Source organism: Scleropages formosus, chromosome 19, assembly GCF_900964775.1.
Source record: "Scleropages formosus chromosome 19, fSclFor1.1, whole genome shotgun sequence".
NCBI classification, from domain to species: domain Eukaryota; kingdom Metazoa; phylum Chordata; class Actinopteri; order Osteoglossiformes; family Osteoglossidae; genus Scleropages; species Scleropages formosus.
Genome location: NC_041824.1, coordinates 5,235,904 through 5,257,032, shown reverse-complemented (window position 1 = coordinate 5,257,032; position 21,129 = coordinate 5,235,904). Strand labels below are relative to the sequence as shown.

General features: G+C 41.3%; 1 protein-coding gene across 1 annotated transcript in view; it reads left to right on the top strand.

Annotated features, from left to right (window-relative positions):
• The window catches only part of bmp6 (bone morphogenetic protein 6), a 29,334-nt gene that overhangs the window by 2,444 nt on the left and 5,761 nt on the right, over window positions 1-21,129 (top strand). The window contains exons 2-5 of the mRNA XM_018741163.2: window positions 11,120-11,312; window positions 15,512-15,660; window positions 15,994-16,188; window positions 21,023-21,099. Coding sequence (XP_018596679.2) covers window positions 11,120-11,312; window positions 15,512-15,660; window positions 15,994-16,188; window positions 21,023-21,099 — 614 coding nt within the window. The remainder of the gene's footprint in view (window positions 1-11,119; window positions 11,313-15,511; window positions 15,661-15,993; window positions 16,189-21,022; window positions 21,100-21,129) is intronic.

The following is a 21,129-nucleotide window of genomic DNA, read 5'->3' as shown; positions in this document are numbered from 1 at the left end:
TCAAGACAGTTTGGCTAAGGTGGAGAATACCACCAGGAGAGTTAATTTTACTCCATCTTCCTTTACCATCTCCTCAACCTGGATGGGCAGATAGAAATATGCAGTAGTTAGATTGAGTCCTCTGTCTGGTCTCTTGTTTTTCTTTCTCTTCCAACTCTTCATTTCATTGTAATTTCTTTAAAAGAATCCAGTTTTTGCATCCAAAATATAATATATTTTCATAGTTCATATTTCTCCTATGATGGAGCATTCAGCCTTCACATCCATTACTGGATCAATCTTTGTTTTTGTGGATACATGTATGAGGATCTTTCATTGCATTATGTCTTCAGATTTCTGCTTTGATTGCTAGAAGATGTGTTCGTCATTGATCCCAGGAGGCATAAATTCTATTCCTATGTCTTTTCCACCAACACTAAAATTTGCTCCTACTGATGTTGTCACGGGGGTGTTGTAGTGCAGCAGGTTTGGCTTGTGCCTGCTCCCTGATGGGTATGGGGTTCGAGTCCCACTTGGGGTGCCTTGTGGCGGACTGGCGTCCCATCCTGGGTGTGTCCTCTCCGCCTCCAGCCCTGTGCCCTGCATTACCAGGTTAGGCTCTGGCTCACCGCGACCCTGCTTGGGACAAGCGGCTTCAGTCAATGTGTGTGTGATAGTCATGATTTTAACTGTAGTCCGATTTTTTGCTCTCCACTTGAACTTTTTAAAATAGACTATGAAGACCTTAAGACTTTCTGTTATTAGTGTGGTATTGTCAGCACCTCTGAGATTGTTTCTTCTGATAACTACATTTATCTAATGCCTGTGTTCAGGGTGGTTTACAGCATTAATTTTGTACATTGAGGCATAGTAAGAACGTTAATGATTTTGCATCATGGTGGTGCAGTGGGAAATGCTTATTCCGCATAGCTCCTGGGTTGTGTGTTTGGATCTAGCTCTGTCATGCTGTAGTTTGAGCATTTGCCCCATGTTCACACAGGTTTCCTCTGTGTTCTCCAATTTCATTAGAAGAAAGAGACTGTGAACTACTTCTGTATCTTCCCCTAGTTTGAAAACCACAAGTGGTCAGCAGGAGTTAACTTCAGGCCTGATGGCATGTACCAATACACTGCTTTTCTCAAGGGTACTAGAGCAGGAGCAGGATTTTAACAAGGGACCTAGACTACAATATGACTGCTGCACAACATAACCTACTGTCTTCAAGTTTTTGGAGAATTCTTTATATATATACAGTATGTCCTTATCATTCTTTACGCAACTCTTAAACTGTTTAGATATCTAAAGGAAGAGCAAAGTGGCAGTACTTTCCATTATACGTACACCCTCATTGAAACACACCATCCCTCTTCAGCACTCTTAAAGCTGCTTTTCCTCTCAATGTTTCTGTTTGCTGGATGCAGAAGTCTTTACTTGGAGAGCACGCAACATTTTGCTCTTTCTCAGAGGTTTGACATGTCCAAACAGGCCCTGACACAGAACAATGAATCACCCGTTATCACAAAATACAGTAAACTCTGCCATCTTTCATAGATTCTATTATCTGGAAAGTAAGAATTTTACAAAGAAGCCAGTGTGTTGAACAGGGTGAAGCTTTCCTTTGAAGTGACTGACATGAAGCTTGCTTGAAGGAGAGTGTAAAGCTGTAAATTATGCTTTTTTTGAACGACGTGTTGTAAAGGTAAAAGCACCCTGTATTACTTTTCTTTACGCATTATGCATTTTGTTCTCTACAAATATAGAGATATGTATTGACCCTCCTTTAATTAGGATGACACGGACGAATCTTTCACAAATCACAAGTCATTCAGTGACCATGACGAAGAATATTCTTTGCTCAGCACGACAGGGATAGAAGGCTGCTTAGAATGGGGAAGGGGACAGGAGCTTTAGAAAGATTAGGTGGTTCCAGACAATCCTGGCTTATTCAAAAACCTTGCTTTTTCCTCAGCTGGATTTCCGAGTGCTAAACCTTTGCATAAGCCATTTATTTTCTCACCAGAATGTGTGCAGAGCTTCCAGCTGGAGCAGGTAATTAATTGGCCACAATCAAAGAGTTTATTGTTCACTATGGAGGACTGTGTACAATGTCCTTTTCCCACCAGGAATATGTCCTGTATACACAGACTTAAGAATGTAATAGCCGCCGTGCTTTGTGTATGCGCTTTTTTGCGAAATTTGAAAAAAATTTAACAGACGCTGTCAGTTTCCCAGTACAGATGCTGAAAAGAAAGCACTATGCTTAAAAGTGCAATTAAAAGAAATTACCCCTTCTTTCCTAAAATCTTAATATAATGCAAGTTGATGAAAATGGTAGCATGGTGACACAGTCAGTAGTGCTGTGGTCTCGCAGTACATAGGTGTAGGTTTGAATTTGCCTCAGCCTGTGTAAAATTTGCATATTCTCCCACTGTTTGCCTAGGTTTTCTCCAAGTGCTACGGTTTCTTTCCTCACCCCAAGGACATTGTGATGGACTGGCACCTCATCTATGGTTTTCCCTGACTGATCTTGCACCCTGTGTTTAGCGTTAGGGATGGGTTCCAGATTACCGCAGTCCTGATTTGGGTAAGTGCTTAGCAATAGTGAGTGATGACAAAGCCAGTTTTGGAGAGGTACAAGAGATCTTTAAGGTCAAACAGTTTAACTCTGGTGAGATGTCTATTTTGCTTTGGCTATCTCCATAAAAATAAAAAACTTAGTCTTTTAATACTGTAACTCAAATGGAATACACTGAGTGTTCTAGTAATTTTTTTAAACAGCTGCAAGGAATGTCCCTGATGTTTTAAAATATACTGGTGGATATGATTATTAACCATTTCATTTTGTATGTATTTGTTAACTTATGCCCTCCAGTCTGATAAGGAATGGTTCCTCAGTCATCTGGGGGCAAAGCAGATTTCCAGCCCGTGTGTCACACCTTCCTCTAGCTACATTTAATTTCCTCTGCCCATATTTTAGTTTAACCGTGTTGCAACTTTCAGAAGGTGCGTAGGAAACCTTGATGGTATCACTTATGTCTTTGCCATGCATGTTTGTGCTGATAACCAGCCTGAGGGATGCAACAGTTTGGGACAGATGAGGTAGCTTTGCGTACTTTGCTCTTATCCATCCGTCTCCTATAAAACTGGGCCACTGTGGGAGGGCAAGGGCCAGCTGCTGAGTGCATGAAACAACAACACACTTTGGTGGTCGGTGACCCTCAGGGGAAGCCCGATAACATCCGCAGAACATCTGATTACAGTCCGCGTGTCAGGGAGCATGCAGTCACGCGGGGACTTCTCACATCTTGGACGCCCCAAAATCTCAAGAGATTAGCTTGAGTTATGCAAGCTGTTGCAATGCACGCAGCCCTTGTATTTGCTGTGGGAGGGTGGGCTGCACCATCAACCTGTACAGTCTTCTCATGCTGCACTACAGGGAAAGCAGTGAGAGTGCAGGGGATAAAGAAAGACTTTTGAAAAGGGGGGTGTATGTGACATGGGGGGCAGTATACACCCAGTGTATCTACAACTATGCTGGAGAACAGAAGGACCCCACTATGTCTGTCTCATTCAGGGTCCCTCCTGGCATACCAAGACCCGTGAATGGATCAAGTCACACTCACTGGGTTTTGTGGGTACGTGCAGGTGTCACTCACCCCTTTGCGATGTAAATGCTTGCTTTCTCAGAGATGCCCTCTTTAAAAAAAAAAAAACAAAAAAAACAAAATCCATGAGCTGGCCTAAGGGAGGAAAAAGGTTGTTCATTCAACTCCATCTGATTCTCTGGTAGCAGAATGAAGGAAATCTTGTCAGCTGCATCTTACATAGATAGGAAGAGTTCATTAAGTTAAAAAAAAAAAATTAAACTATTTAGTACTATGTGTAAAGAAAATCATGTCAGTTTGATTTTTACTTTGAAGTAATAGAAGAAACAGCCACAGAAAGTTCTTGACACTGTGTGCTATACTGAGACTAACATAAATGTCACTGTCTTCCCACAATACTTACCACTGTTTTTAATACAGAAGCTGAGTTGCTTTAGATAAAATAGTGAGCTTAATAAGTTTGTAATGTATTATTTATTTCTGGTTGCTTAACTGTATACCATTTGATATTAACTGACTAGATAAGTACATGTAAAGAAATAATGTGTTCTACAAGGTATTCCTGAAATTTTCTGAAAGTCATCTTGTGCCCTAACACAAAAAATGCAGTGGACGTGATGAGACACCATACAGGCTGCAGAAAAAAGGGCAAGGCTCAGCAGAATTTACACGTTGGACTGATATCTGTTGATGTAAATCTTTCAGAGGATCAGAATGTGTTTGTGAAAAATCTAACAAGAAATCTTTGGATACTACTTGGTTGATGATAGGGGCCTGATATGAGTGTAGGCAAAACAAGGAATTTCCATGGTGGAAATTAAGATTCTTACATGAAATAGGCATGTCATTTAAGGACATCAGGCTCTGTGCTAAAACAAACATGGGGATTGGATGTCATGATTGATGTCATGCGATGTGTCATATTTCTCAGCTATATTGTATCCAGTGCGCTGAGAATGATCAGGATAGATGTCTTCCTATAAAGGCAAGTGGGCAAAACACATAAGAAACAAGAATCTTATGTGATGCACAGATGTGTAGCATGTCATGATAATGAAAGACAGTTAATGTCCCTCACCCTCAAGCACAGTGCCACAGCAGGGAGACAGTATGACTGAGATAACTGGGTACTCTCTCTTTCCTACAGCCTGACCAGGGTTATACCACAAACCATCCCGCCCAAAATTTTAAGACTCCTGATTCCAAGCACGGTTGGCTTTCCAAACATGACACAGCGTGGTGGAAACCAAAAATGAGTTCTAGGCTGGTTTGTAGAACAGGCGTTTTAAAATGTTACACACATCTGTTAGTTGTCCAGCCAGTCACCCTGTTTACCCTTGCCCAGACAGTAAACACCCTTACATTGTTCACATGTGGTTTGTCTTCACTGGAAAGAATTCACACACACAGAACCAGCAGAAACACTGAATTTACTGAGTTTTCTTTGTTCCATTCCCCTAGATACACAATGGAGTAAAGAAAAACACGAACTCGTGAGCAACAAGTTTTTTTTTTTAAGGTGTAAATATCAAAATGTTCCACCACCTACTTAATTCTTTGCTTTTTTTATCTTTTACTGATAATACTTGAAGTAAATTCCCTACTTAGAAGCTGGCAGGCTGGTAAAACACTGAACCATTTGTGAACTCTGCTCAGCTCTGTATGGCACTGTGGCCTGCTCTGAGCGTGGGGGTGTTAGGAGCATCGTGGCCCTCTACTGCAGAACCTCCACCACATGCACTCTTCACATCATGGTGTGAGACGCAGAGAGGGTGTACCTTGCAGTGCTGGAATGTGCACCACCAATATTTTTGTTCCTCCTTTGGAAACAGCTGTGTTTCCCTTTTGAAAGATATTTTTCCCTATATTTCTCAGGTCCCTCAGGAGAGATCTGTCTCTAGTCTTCGACAAAGGCTTCCTCCTTTAAATCTGAGTGCTCTTTGCCCGATCGACCTGTCAGGCACACACCTGTCGCAGCAGAAACCAGATCGCTCTAGCAGGTCCCCTCACTATGACCAGTTACGATGGTATTAAACAAACAACTTGAACTGTAGATAAATGAGAGCCCAGCTGCCATCATTATAACCTTGGGGGTCTAGGAAGAGAAGTACAAAAAACTTTGACATGCAAAAAAAAAAAAAAAAAAAAAAATTGTGGAGTACATCTCTGTTTATATTTACTTTATGGTGATGGAGGCCGGGGGTGCGGTGGCGCAGTGGGTTGGACCACAGTCCTGCTCTTCGGTGGGTCTGGGGTTCGAGTCCCGCTTGGGGTGCCTTGTGATGGACTGGCGTCCCGTCCTGGGTGTGTCCCCTTCCCCCTCCGGCCTTACGCCCTGTGTTGCCGGGTAGGCTCCGGTTCCCCGTGACCCCATTTGGGACAAGCGGTTCTGAAAATGTGTGTGTGTGTGTGTGATGGAGGCCCAAGTTGAAAGTTCCCAGCGAGTTACTTATTGGAAAGGGTGTGCAGATTCAGGTTGTTTGAAATCAGCGGTCCTCCTCGTATGAAAGCATCACAAAGGAAATGGGCTGAGACACATCAAGGAGAATAAACCTCTCTGGTAGAGTCAAGGTTGCGGTTTGTTCAGGAGTTGAAGCACCTGCCCACAGAAGGCCACACCAGGAGTGAGGAGTGTAGTTATTGCAGCTGGTAGCAAGCTTAATCCCCACCTTTGGCTGTAGTACCCTTGAGCAAGGTTTTTACCCTGAAATTGCTCCAGTAAAAATTACTCAGCTGAATAAACAGGTAAATAAGTGTAAGTTTGTAGGAACTAACCTTAAGATTGTAAGTTGCTTTGGAGAAAAGTGTCAGCTGAATGAATAAATGTAAATTACAGTTTTCAGATGTGGTTTCCATCGCTTCAGAAACTGGGTTCAAGTTTGCAAGTATTTCATGACTGCTGGTGTTCTGTATTCTGCAGAAAGGGCTTGTCTCCAGACCTCTTTATGAGGAAATGGGTAAAAAGCAGAGCCTGAAGAAAACTTTGAAACTTCATTGGGACACAATATCTAGCTTTTTCTTTTATGTTTTACTACTAAGGATATCATGGATATTTGGGTGTGCTTTTTTGCATCCTTTATGATAATGCTGCTGCCACCTAAGACAGCTAAGACTTTTCTACTGTCTTGGTAAAAGACTATTTTCTACAAAAACAAAACAAAAAAAAAATTTAATAATTTTAAATGGCCTTTAAAGTAAAAAAAAAATATTTGCTTTATGTATTGAAGACACCTCATTTCACAAATGTCGATGGAAATCTACGCTGGTCAAAGCTGATTGTAGTACATGTTTGGCCGGAATGCACAGGAACTGGAGTGAAGTTTTACAGCAGCCTTCTAACTGTCAGAGAAACTGGGGCCCCAGAACTGTAGCCCAGGCCACTGGCTCTGGAAATACTACCTCGTTCTAATTTTTGTGCCATCTTTTTATAAATCTGAGTCATATCTTGTGTGTTCAGGTTTTCCCTAGGCTTTCAGTTAGAATTGACAAGGCTTTGGAAACAGTGTGGTACACCTTATGACTTTCAGTAAATTGCTTGGTAATTACATGAATTTGGAGGCACAGCTGGGCCCTTGAGCACCTGTTTCTGCTCCCTGTGCTGTGTTCATTTTTAGAGCTGCGGCAACATGCCAGACCTGCTGCCACCTATGAAGTGTGGGGAGTTCCCCTCAAATGTGGAGCAAGGTTACTCATTATATAACATGTAGTCCTTTAGCTGACACTTTTCTCCCAAGCAACTTAGTGTTAATCTACTTATAATTATTAACCAATTTATAGAGCTGGGTAATTGTACTGAGCAATTTAGAGTAAGTTCCTTACTCAGAGGTGCAACAGCTGGAGGTGGGATTTGAACCTGCAACATTTGGGTTCAAAGTCACCACCTCTACTACAATACCAGCTGTCCTGGTGATCTATTCAGTGATGAAGTGAGCAAATGAAAAGCATCAGCTAAATGAATACATATAATTATATAAATATAAATGACATGTGACCAGAAGATTGACTGACTGATTTGACTTCCGTGTCAGTGACGATGGTTTGGGGAAGCGGCAGATGGGAATGAGAGTGTGGATGAGTGACATCTCACACTGTAATGCCATGGGCAGCAACCATTTACATCTGGCTTTGAAGCAGAACTTGCCTTTGTTGTGAGCCACATTCTGTGGGATTAAATATGACAAGGATAGTGTTGAAGACAGAGGTCTACAAATAAACAGCAAGATCCATTTAATAATTTATCCATCTTGAAAACTAAGACTTACTTTTTTTATGGCTTCTGTTTTTGCTGTGCCTGTGCTGAGCTGAGACTGGAGTGATATGCTGTCAGGAGAACCAAGATGTGCTGTCATTTGATGTCTGCGTTCTGTCAACCAAAGGGTTGAAAAGCGAGAGACTTATGGATCTCTAATAAATGTCTCAAAGAATAAGGTCTCCACAAGCCCTTTAATTACAAGTGGTAGTACAATTAGTTTTCAGAGCTGTTGGGATGTGCAAGTGGGTCCCTTCAGAAACTACAAAAATTTGAGAGCAGCTGGAGAGCTTTGCAGTATAATTACATAAACATATCTGAATTCTTAAAATGCCTTGGACACAAGTAGCTTTTATTAGTTTAACCAGTTGGAGACCCCTGTCCCATCTCTGTGTCTGACGGTTTCATGGGGTTCGGAGACATTTCACTTAGTTGAAAGCTAGGAGTCGTTCCTCTGACAGTGACAGTCTCTCTTTCTAGAATTAGCACTGTACAACAACAGAATATTTACAAAAGTGATAAATGTCACCATTAGAAAGATTTATTTTTATATATCTTTTTATGTCTTGGATGAGTTTTACATTCAGTGATGTGACTTTTTTTAATTAATTAATTTTTTTAACAAGACATCCTTAAAATATAAAATCTAACAATAATCCAAGTAGAAATATAAACACAGCAAACAGATTTAGTTGTTACTGAGGTGCCACAGTAGTAAAGTTCTTTGCAGTTAGAAGCTCCAAAAAAGTAATCTGCCATCTCCCCAAACACTTGCAGCCTTACATTCTAGCAGACTGTTCTAGCTTCAGGCCTCCAAAATCTCTTAGCATCCAGGGACTTGCATTGCTGGAGTTGTCTGAAGAGTGTTGACCTTGTGCTCCTGCTGTTTAGCACCCTCCCCAATGGCCCTGTTGCTTTTTTGGATGGGGGGGTTATTTCCGAGGCCAGAAATCAGCAGAGAAAAATTTTGTTGTTTTTCTTTGCGGCTGCGGGTGGGTAGAATAGACTAAATGTGGTTTATGAATTAAATGCAGTCGACCGCCCTGGCCTCTTGGGGGGATACGATGGAAAACATTTAATATGAGAGGCTGATGCTGACCGCTGACCACAGACACCCGCCTACTGCGCCGCACCGGATTTGCAAAGTGACAACACTGAGTCCAAGAGAGAGAACTTGTTGCCTTTTCGAGTCTTTTCTGGAGTGAGTAGGGAAGTTTTCATAGCCAGTCTGTCGGGTCATGTAGCATCACCTCTGTCCCAGCTCAGGTGTTAAGGGTGGATGGAACCCCAGTACGCGATCCACTGTGTGTTGCTGTTCTTACTGTACTGTGTGTCTCTGTGTATGTGTGTGTGTACCAGGACCCCACCCCCAGTTGTCACACAGAAAAAGTCAGTTTGGTAATATAGATAATGCTTTTGCTAATAGTTTTCTTTATACACAAATATTTTTTTATTCCCCTCAATCTATCAGCTGTCAATACAAACTTCAGTCTGAATGCTATTTTACTGTGATATTCATCACTATTAATTTTATCTGATCTTCTGGCCTGAGAGGGCTAAAGAATGCATTCTTTTTACCAGCTTTACGTAAATAACAATCTCAGTGAATTGAGAGATCCTGCTGAATATGCTTAATATCTGACAGCAATAATAGGTTTTTAAGTGGTGCTCTGGAATGAAAATCTGTATGTACTGTGACCATCAAGGACTAGGCTGAAGACCAGAGGCTTAGACACCTTGGGAAAGATACCACCAGTGTCAAAGATCTAAATATCTTGTTGGATTCAGTCATGCTGTCATCTTGTTTTGAAAGAAATACCAGTGTGATGCACAAAGAGCGATTGGACATAGATTACAGCTATCTGGTGTCATTCTTTGAGCATACCACGTCAGGAAATGGATTTTAATGCCTGCTTAGAAATCACGAGGGTCAGTGAGTCAGATGTGAAAGAAATGGATAGATCACCTTATGAAAAGGTTATTTTTTTCTGAAGGAGTTTTTCAGTCAAGCATCGTTATTATTGTAATGAAAAGAACACTTTTTTGCATTTAGAGATTGATATTACAGCAACATTCAAGCTGCAGTTAAACTTACAACTGAATGACAGCTTTCGGAAACTCATTCAATCATTAGACACTTGTATGTGAATGGTATGGCTGGGTCTATCTGCAGAGTCTAATGGGATAGGCTCCAGACCACTGTGATCCTGTATTAGGACAATCCATAATCAATAGAGAGTGTGTGAGGACAGGGTTGTGTCACAACTTGACTGAGCTTTATCTTCCACTTTTGGACTTCTTCATAGATTTCCCACTAACTACATTCCTTTCACAATGTTTTAACAGAAAAACAACTTAAAGCTTTTATTTTCAACACTGCAGTATTCAATAGTTTATGCATCAGTTATTAGTTCAGCACAGTATTGTGTATTACAGCCAATATCATGTTCTGAGTAACTGTGCAACATGCAGAGTGCATACTGACACAGATTATTAGCATGTGTGCCCTGGAGCTTCCCAGGATCCTGGGTATGGAGGAAAGGGCAGAGAGCCGGTAAAGGCCTCAGGTCTGCCTAGGAGCCTGTACACTGTTGGGGGCCATTGCTTTAAGCTTGAACTTCCACTTGTCTCCATTTCAGTTTCATTTCCTCCTTCAGTGTAGAGTTTGGCACTCCTGGAATCTAATGGAGACTAAGCCTTCCTGAAAAATCTTTTTCTTTTCTTGCTCTGGGAGGGCGAGAGCGAGTACAAAACCAGTCAATTCTATCTGCTCATTCTCTGTCTCCAGCAAATAGAAACAGATACATAAACAACTGTGAATATGTTCTCAGTGAAATTCAGCCTTGCTTCATTCCATACTTCATTTAATTTTTTTTTTCCCTTATCAAGCTACAGTTTGAGTTATTTCACGATTATTATTGAATGAGTGTATAGGTATATATTGGGTCATGTAAACAAGGACAATGCAGTTTATTACAGGTGACTAAAATCTAAACTTTGCATAAACATACAGTTGCATATTGTGCATATCTATACATTATTATATCTTAAGAAGCTGAATTTGTGCTAAGGTGCATTTCTGTGTTCAGTGAAAAATTTCAGATAGAAGGGTAACATTTTGTTAAGTGTGGTTTTAAGGAAAATGTTTAGGAGAGACGAACTCCAGGATTCTGCCATTTACTTAATACAGTGTTGTCTGTTTGATGGTTGTTGTCTGACATGACCATATAATCCCAACCCTCAGAAGTGCTCTGACTTGTCTCCTCTGGCTTTTCCTTTTGATCAGAGGAGTCTGAAAGGGTGCTCTCCCCACAACGACAACACCACAAGGAGCTCAAGTTCAACTTGTCCCAGATCCCAGACGGAGAGGCTGTTACCGCTTCTGAATTTCGCCTCTATAAGGAGTGTGTTAGTGCGGCCTTCAGGAACGAGACCTTCCTCCTCTCTGTCTACCAAGTGGTGATGGAACATCCAGACAGGTATGGCTGCTTGATGGGCATTTCATGACCTCCCTTTGTATTGTGAGTATTGATAGATTGTTGTTCCCCATAATGATTTCAGGGGTTTTATGGGGTGTAATAGCAATCACTATCACAAATTTATGTAATAATTATAAGCTGTGTATTTTGGTCAGGTGAAGCAAATCAAACATGAAACAAAAATGTCAGCAGCAAGCTAACTAATAGCAATACCTGATGTGCCACTTCTTAAAATAAAGCTCTCAGATATGTTGGAAACAGCATTTCAGATCCAGCCACTGATGTGTGACTGATGCATTAAATGACCATATTTGATGTTAAAAAAATTAAAGTGGTTTAAAATGAAAAAAAACATTGAAAAAATAAACATGAATTTATTGTAGTTCTGTTCTGGCTGTTAAACCTGGAAAAAAATAGTTTATTATGAGATCTCTCTTTGACTCTAGGTTCATATTCAGAACTGGAGTTCTGGTTTTCTTTATGTTGCATAATAGTGAGTACAATGCAGTATTGCAAAACCCTTGAAAACTTTAAAAGTTTGCTTCAGATTTGTTGCCATTTCACCACATTTTGCAGTTGGCAAATATTTTTGCCAGTCCCAGCTCTAATGAAATATATTTTCGTTTAAAACTTTTATATCTGTCTAGGTAGAGCATCACAGCTTTTGCCACTAACATCTGCAAACTATGAGCTGCTGTCAATTAGATAATGACCTCGTCATCCCTTACTGGAAGCATTTTTGTTGACACAATGGAAGAAAATCTTTTGACACTTGCTGAAAACCCTTATTAGAGCTATTGCTATCTAAACATCTGCCATCACATGTCATTTATGTACCATGTTAATATTACTAAACCACATGCATATTTCCTCACTGGAAGAATGACAAAGCTTGTAAAAAATTTTGGTCACATTATGTAGCATGCACTGCATTGCCACACATTCCTGTGTTAAAAAGATTAGATTAACTCGTCGACTTTTTCATATCTGAGGTGCAGAAAATCATTATGCATTCTGCTATTTTAACAACATTATTAGCTGTATTGGGCAACCCTGATCTAAAATGCTCATCAGTTATCCCCTTGCCCTTACATCCCCAGGGTTTAGATGAGATGTATGGTGGTGGAGCATAAAGGATGGGATGTATGTTTCTTATCACTTAAACAGGAGGGTAAGAAAAGGGGTGACAGAGTGGTTAGGGTGTGAAAAATAAATGAGAGACTCTTTATAAAAAAAAAAAAAAAAAAGTCACTTTCAATACATGAAGGAGACGATGTAGCATTTCCTTGTGTTGACTGTCGAAAAGAGAAAAGGCTATATTGAGTAATTAAGTAAACACTGATGAGTAGCCTTACATCTTCGGACCCTTTTTAGACAGTGTGATTGCATGTATGATCAGATGTTAGCAGACATCTTTCCCTAAACACACCCTTACAGCATGCTGTGAGTCATCCAGACTCCTATAGCCATAGAAGAAGGAGCTTTTTTTTTGGGAGTATTGGCAAGACCACGGCACATTCAGGAAAAGAAAACCACTGCACCCAACTTCTATCAGAGATCTGCATTTATTGATTGTGGAAAGGATGTCCCCACGACTTGACTCTAAGGTTGCTGCACGAGGTTTACTCTGTAGAGCTAGCTAACAGTAGAATTGGAAAGTGGAGGGCTTTATAAGAGTAACTTGCTTGAAAAAGGTGAGCTTGGGAATCAGAAAGGCATTGCTGATGCTGACATATCTTTTCCTGAATTCCGCTCCAAAATCAAGAGCGGTTATAAGGAATAATGACTGGGCTGTTCACTTTGATATGATTGTGTTAATCTGTATTCAGTTTTTTTTTTTTTTTAAACCAACTTCCCTTTGCATGGTAACTGGTTTGATGTCTGTGGCTTGGCAAGTATGTCTTTTACTTTGAGAGATACATAGAGATTAAAGGAAGTGTACATTTCAGATGACTATTATTTTAGGAGGTTGTTTGTCAGAAGCAAATTATGGGCTAGTTTTCCTTTGTCTGAGAATCTTGTTTTTGCTCATCATCTCCATGCTTACAGTTGCTGACCAACATGTAGGCAGCAGATCTGTACACTTACTGTTTTACCGTTTAAGTCTTCATGCTATATATTGGACTGACTGAGGCACTTAATCTTTAAGAAGCAAGTTTGATGGAGCAATTCTAAGAGCTAGGCAGAAAGGGGTTTTGAACAATGTTGCATTATATATACAACAGATTGCCTTACAGTGTAGCATTCATGTAGCTGCAGCCAATGTTTGGTATGCTTGAAACAGTATTTATGTATTTTTTTTTTTTACAACCTTACCAGCCCAATTAAGCCCAGATTCACTGTGTCACAGGTAATTACTGATAAATTTGTTTCAGTGCAGTTATGCTGTATTCTGTACTGAAACTGACTTGTAGGAAGAGATTCCCAGATGTTTGCTAAGGAATGTGTGAGATCTGGAGAGCTAGGATAGGGAGAGGAAAGGTAGATGGATGGATAAATAAAGATGCTGTTGATCTTGAAGGAAATTGCACAAGTCTTCCTGGAACACAGAACTAAAGGCTGCCGTGGATGACCAAAGATGCATGGCTACACTCCCTACGTGCTGCTTGACTTCTTCTGTAGGGTTTTGGCACCACTGAGCTACTTCAGCATCACATATTGAAACACACTTACTTAATAACCTGTTGTTCTTGACGTTTGTGAGTAGACAGCTACAGACTACACCATTTGGCACCTCTGGTATCAAGTATTGTTTAGCAGAATGTGGAAAATATAGTATAATAAACATTGTAACTCTGAAAACCCAAGATACAATGGTCAGGAACAGTTTTGCTAATGGTGAAATACAAACAACCCGCTAAAGGACCTGCCTAGCCATTGTGGAAGTTACCCCCACATGTTTTGGTGGGTAAATGTCGGGGCTGAATCCTCACTAGCCCATGTCAGTGGTTCTTTCTCTAAATGTAAGAACTTCTCTATGGAGAAGAAAGTGGAGATTTTTGGAACCTGTCAAAAATGCATCTCTCAGAAGTAAAGAGTGCAAAGGATTGCAGTGGTCAGAGGCTTTTGAGAAGAGTTGGCTTTGAAAGCTAACCCAAAGAAGTCTTACCACACACTACTTTCATGTACATATGTCTGCCATCCATTCTTTTTGTCCTGAAATCCAGTACAGTGGATTCTTGTCTTACCCATATTCAAAGATACAAAAACAGGTTATTAAACTCTTGTGCCACCTGATGTGCTTGAGGAATGTGGCACTGTTTTGTATGTTTTAAACAAAACACAACATTGAATAGGAAGTCACATATTTTGTGGAGATTACATATTTTTTTATATAGTATTTAGTTTTTACATATTACACATCACCTGAAACCGTATGTCCCATGCGAGGTCGTGGGGATCCAGAGCCTAACCCGGCAACACAGGGCGTAAGCCTGGAAGGGGAGGGGACACACCCAGGAGGGGACACACCCAGGAGGGGACACCAGTCCGCTGCAGGGCACCCCAAACGGGACTCAAACCCCAGACCGACTGGAGAGCAGGACCCGGGCAAACCCATGGTGCCACAGCGCCCCCGTGTTTAATTTTTAATGAAACTTTAAATTAAGATATCTCAGACTGTATGCTTTTTTTCAATAGTAAGGGTTGCTTATTGCTAGATGTCTTTAAACACTTCAAAATGCTACAAAACAATCTACACAACTAAAGTTTTGTGTTTGTGTTTTTGTAAGCAGGCGTTAGATAGCTGATGCTAGTGTTACTGTCCTGTGTATCACACATCTCTCTAACTAACCCCAAGTTAAACTAACTGTACTTAAAAATCACGCGTCTGTATCTGTCTCTCTTTCTGCTAATGTAATGCACACATTGTATTTTCTATGAGATGTACGTCGCTTTTGAGAAAAGCATCTGCTAAATGAATAAATGTAAGTGTAATGGCATGAGAGATGTGCTTGATTAGCTTTGTCCAAGTGGATCTTTTCCATGCGATTTTAAAGTTATATTTTCTTTAAAGTGCTTATTTCATTTGATGGCTTATTTTACTTCTGTGGTACACCTGTGGCCGTTCAGCAACTGCAGTCTGCTCATATCTTTATAAGACTGCACAGAGCTTAATGCCCAAAGGTTGTGGCGCTGTTGGAGAATGGATCTTGAGCTGGTGTTAGCCTGAATTTTTTTTTTTTTTTGCCCCTGCTTAGGGATGCAGACCTTTTCCTTCTGGATCAGCAGAAGCTGTGGGCAACAGAGGAGGGCTGGCTGGAGTTTGACATCACAGCCACCAGCAACTTATGGGTGATGAGTCCCCAGCACAACCTGGGCCTTCAGATCAGTATGCAGACGAGCAGTGGTGAGCCCCAAGAACCTTTTCATGCTTAATCCTTCATGTGTTTAAATTTTTTATGGGCAATTGTTGCCTTTAGGGTGAATTTTCACCAAAACGGCACAGAAATTGACGTTATGGACCGTATGGCATACTTTCTCACCTATTTCACTCTAACTTTTAAGGAAAGCAGTGAATTTCTAAATAAGCCCGTGGTGTAAAAATCCACCAGTTCTATTATGCAACAGCCCTCGTCTTCCAGATGTGTTGATGTGAACACTGAAGGCACATGTGCAATAAGAACAGATGATGAAACACTGAAGGATGGATGCCTCTTGTTCCTGGCTGTCTTTTAAACAGGGCAGCGCATTAGCCCTGAGGAAGCCGGCCTAGTGGGACAAGGTGGGGCTTTTGAGAAGCAGCCATTTCTGGTGGTCTTCTTCAAGGTGAGCGAAGCACACATCCGCTCTACCCGTTCTGCAAACAAGCGGAGACAGCAGAGTCGCAACCGCTCTACCCAGCCACAGGAGATGCCCAAGGCTCCCAGCTTGACAGGTTGGTCACCACAGTGTGCCTCCTAGCCATCCTGATATCATTTAACACCTTGTGCATGAAATAAGCAGGCCGTAACATGTGGCAGACCTGGATCTAATATTTTCAGATTACTACATGTAACATTTTATAGAAAACTAGTTTAGACTGTGTCTGTAATATTGTATTATTGTTGTGTTTATGTTTCTGATACTGTTGACAAGGCTGAATTTTTAAAAGCATCCTCTGAATTGTCCTCCATTTTGCAGTGAACAAGAAAGCAAAAAAGTTTAAAAATGGCATTTTTTTTTCAAATTCAATGCAAGTGTTTCATTGAAAATATTAAAAATGTAGGTGCTATTCCTTGTTTTACATAATACTCTCTTTCAAACAACAAAAGGTAAATATGTATGCTGTAAACCATGTCTGAAAAATATCAAGTGCTTTATGAAGTGAATTGCAACAGGATTTGCATTGTCAGAAACACAAAGTTGTTTTAGTCTTCAGTTTTAAAGGTGCAATAATAATAAATAATCACGAGGGGGGGGGGGGACACAGTAGCAAGGCAAAAGCTAACAGTATAAATAATGGACTGCTGAGATAGAGAAGTTCTACGAAAGCTTTGCATTGCGGTTAAAAAATGTCAGCATGACGACATTCCCTGAGCTTGTGCTCTTTTTAGAAATTATGTTGTTTGCTGCAGAGAAGAGCTGCTCAGATGATGTTGAAATGGCAGTGTTTTGTGAGCCTGGCCAAGGCAGTCTGTCTAGCTTTATTTTCTTCCTTAGCAGCATCATGTCACTATACTGAAAACATGGATACAGGGATGCATTTAGAAAAAAGGGAAATATAACCTTTAAAATTTTTGTACCAGATATTACTCAGTACTTCTCTTGTGAAGAAATAAGTAGTTCTTGATTAATTTATTTTTCTCAGTTCCTACACATTAAAGAACCATTCAGTTTCTGCATATAAAAATTGCTCTAGAGGCGTATTTTTCAAAATATTTTCCATCTCTCAGAATGATTTTTCTGTTTCAAAGTGTCACTTTATTGTCAATGTTATCAATTTTGCTTGTGGCTTTACTGCAAAGTGGGCATGTAGTGGCACCCTAGAATACTTCAGTATGGCCTTATTTTAAAAGCTGGTATCAAAAATAGTGTTCCAGATGGGAGCATACTTTAAATTTCCAGCGTCAATGGCAACAGAACCACAGGTGGGTTGAACAAAGGCTGTGAAGCTGTCATGAGACCCCTTTATGCATGAGTTTATTACTGACTTCTGTCTGTTTTATACGACGACCTTGATGTAAAGAGGTGACAACTTCACTCCTTAGCCATATTGTATGTATACAAAATTATGTATTTTGTTTAGTGTAGAAAAAACTTTTCGGCAGAATCTGGAATAGGATGATTTAGGTCATGAGGAGTTGAATAGCTGTATAGATTTAATAATTTAATACTTTGCACATTCCAATTTCAGGAGAATTCCTTCTAAGTATAACTGAACTGTAACTAAAGGAGAAAATATATTTAATATTTAGTTTGATCTGTAGGACTGTACTTCTCCTGCCACGTCGATTAAGACCACTAACAACTGATAACTGAACTTAATGTAGGGTTGTGGTGGTCCAGAGCCTGTCCTAGAAGTATAGGGTGCTAAGATGAACAAAGTATATCTTAGATGGCATGCCATGGTATTGCAGAATCACTACAGATACAAAACCAGACACATTCACTCGTGCCTTCCGACACTACTGGCAATTTACGGTTGTCATTTAACCAGAAACGCGTCTCTGGATACCCGATCGGCCAGCCCATATTGAAATGTCCCATCAGCAAAAAGTTCAGTACTTTAAGCCACCCAATGCTTTATCTTGAACTGACATTAAGGCCTGTGTTATTTCAGATTTTTTTTCTCTTTTATTAAATTAACATGAAGAGTATAGTTAATCATGATGAATATCATGTAATGCACAGCCCCTTTATAGTAGCAGAATGAGTTGAACGTGCTGTGTGACAGCTTGGTTATAGGAAATTTGACCTTTTATTTAGCTCAGATGTGTCACAGTAGCAATACAGGAGCAAGCGCTGAGCTTTCGGAGCTCTCTGTGGGTTTTCCATAAGTACAATGAAAAGAAAACAAAGAAAAATACATGAATTCACTGCAGCAGTAAAATGTGACTGATTAGCCTGTCTGTGATGTGACATTGTACATGAAATGAAGGGAAAAGGGAAGGAGAAAAAGTCTGTCAAGAAAAGGAAAACCACACTGATGTATTTGAATGTAATTTGGGATGTAAGCCGTAACATGGGCTGCTCCGGCTCTCTGCTGCAACCTTAATGACCAGGCCCTCCTGGCGAAGGACTTGTGTCCCAGGACCTGTAATTACCCAGCCAGTCATTAAACACTCGCTAAAAGAGTGACCAAGTTAACAGCATTACTTCAAGAGTTGTAATGACACGGCACTCTCCAGTTGCAGTTTTTCATCTTGCCCCTCGCCCTAGCCCCCTTTTGTTTACTGTTAGTGTAATTAGACATTGCAGAGCTCCGGCGGAGGGTTTAATAACCTCTGTGATGAAAGACAGGAAGAGAGATAAAGTCCAGAAAAAAAGGAGAGATACAACAGCCACATTCTCTTTCAAGTCTTCGTGGGATTCGGGAACGCTCTACGGCATGCTGCAGTCCCCCTCCCTCCGGAAGGAGCAGCGCTTCTTTTACGTTTTCCGCCACTTTAGACACTGGTTGGACATTATGTTCGAAACATTACCCTGTAATTACTGCTGTAAAATAGTAGTTGTCAATGGTTTCTTGTGTTTAGAAAGTTCTAGAAACATTTGTTTGAGGCACAGCAGCAGCTGTTCTGTCACAGTGCCTTAAGGTCTAAGCTTTTCTTGGTTCTGCTGCACACGTACTTTTACTTATTTGCAGACTTTACCTTGTTTTTATTACTTCAGTTGCTTCTTAATTTGACACTTCACATGTATGAAAGTTGGCAGCACTAAATCCATTTGAACATTTACAAGTAGCCCAGGTGTTTCAGGTTAGCAGAAAGCTGGGGGCCAGAGGGCCTTGTTCATAACAGTAGTTGCATAGCATTAAATTTTACAGGCAGGATGTGCCTCGCAGGGGAAGAGTGGTTTATGGATACCACTCACCTGGCCTTTGCACTCAATGAAACCTCACAATAAATGTCACCTTTATTTCCCTTAAAAGCAGTCTAAACTGTAAAGGTTGATATTAATCAATAGAGAAAAGCTGAGAGGACTGGAGCGCTTCCCCAAACTGTGCTGCTGCATGAAGGGTTGTGGCCGTAGTATTAAAACAGCAGTGTAGCTTAGCACCATAAGACTCCCGCAGCACAACGATGAGGATGAACGCTTTTTGGGTCACCAAGACAGCCTCAAATGTTTCCATGCAGAGTACAAGGGGGTTCCTCGGGAGTCAGCCTACAGCAGTGTCACAGGCTGTAAACTGGCTGATGTGCAGAGGGCCTCTGAGCTCCAGTGAAAGGGGTCACTCTTGCTCCGGAGGCCAGAGCACAGCAGCGCTGCCCAGGAAACCAGCAGATCAAGCCCACTTGGACGGGTGGGGGAAGCTCCAGGGCTCCCTGAGAAAGGATTTATCTCTGTAAATATTTATCTGTCCGAAGCCACAGCCATGGCCCAGAGGAGAGGCAGGAAACACGAGGTGGGTCGCAGCAACAGGCTGACCCTGGGAGCCCCTCTCTTCGCTGGCCCCACCCCTGCTGAAAACGGCGAGAGAGTGTAACCCCTCCGCTGGGTCATAAAACGATCAGCCGGAGGAACAGGGAGCGAGCACCGCAGGAAAGGGCTGCTAGAGCTTTGGGTGGGAAGGTGAGGGCGGAAACACCTGAGGCCAACAGTTCACTGTTGCTAACAGGCTGGTGGCACTGCCCCGTGTCTCCTCCTGCCCTCGCAAGAAGCGCTGGCAGGTACCTGTGCTCTCCTTGTGTCATTCAAGGATGAAGCCTTCTATTTTCTGAGCTCATGCACAGAAGCACTTTCACTCTTTGACTCTTCCACATTGGAAGAGTCATTCCACAACCATATCCTCCTTCATTTTCATCGTTTCACTTTAAATGCACCCGGATATAGTAATGGATATTTGTCCTCAGTGATATAAAGACCTTAATAGGTGTAAGTGAGATGACTTGTTACAAAGCCGTATTTGAATGTCTGGTGGCAATAATGAAAGTGGGCTAGAGATGCTCAGAATTTTGAGAGCACAGCTGATGATTTTAATCTGGCTGCAAGGCCAGACCACCGAATATGATGGTTTCTCACTGTCCTGGCTGGTTTACGGCGATGCAGATGATACTGGCCATTCTTGCCAAGGACCAGCTAGCCTGGCAGCGGCTCCTGCTTGTGACACCAGTAGCGGCTCTCCGGGTGGAGGCACACACTCAGGAAATGATCCCATCAAACTCTGATATCATAGCTCTCCATGGGGGGCTTGTTTTTGGGCCATAAGTTAAAAAGTAAAAATTTTAAGAGGGTGTACACACAACGTCAGTGGAAATTTGAAGTCAGTGGTTTACTTCAGAAGACATTTCCATGCCAGAGATGACCTTAGTCAAATTCTTACCTTCTGCCACCCCCTTGGCCAGGTCCACTGTTCAAATGCTGGAGGATAAGGAGTATAAATTTTGAGAGAGAAGCAAAGAAACAAACTGCATGTGTTTTCCAAACACTGCAGACATTGCTGTACCAGTTCTTTAATAGCTGTTTTTTTAAACCAGATTTTATGAAAGAGGGGATGCTAAGTTTAATTAATTGGAGGAGTGAGTAGCAAGGACTATTACAGACCCTGTTGTTCTGTCTTCTCTGTTTTACAGACTACAACAGCAGTGATCAGAAGATGGCCTGCAGGAAGCATGAGCTGTATGTGAGCTTCCGTGAGCTTGGGTGGCAGGTAAGAGAAGCCTGGCAACCCTGTACTGGA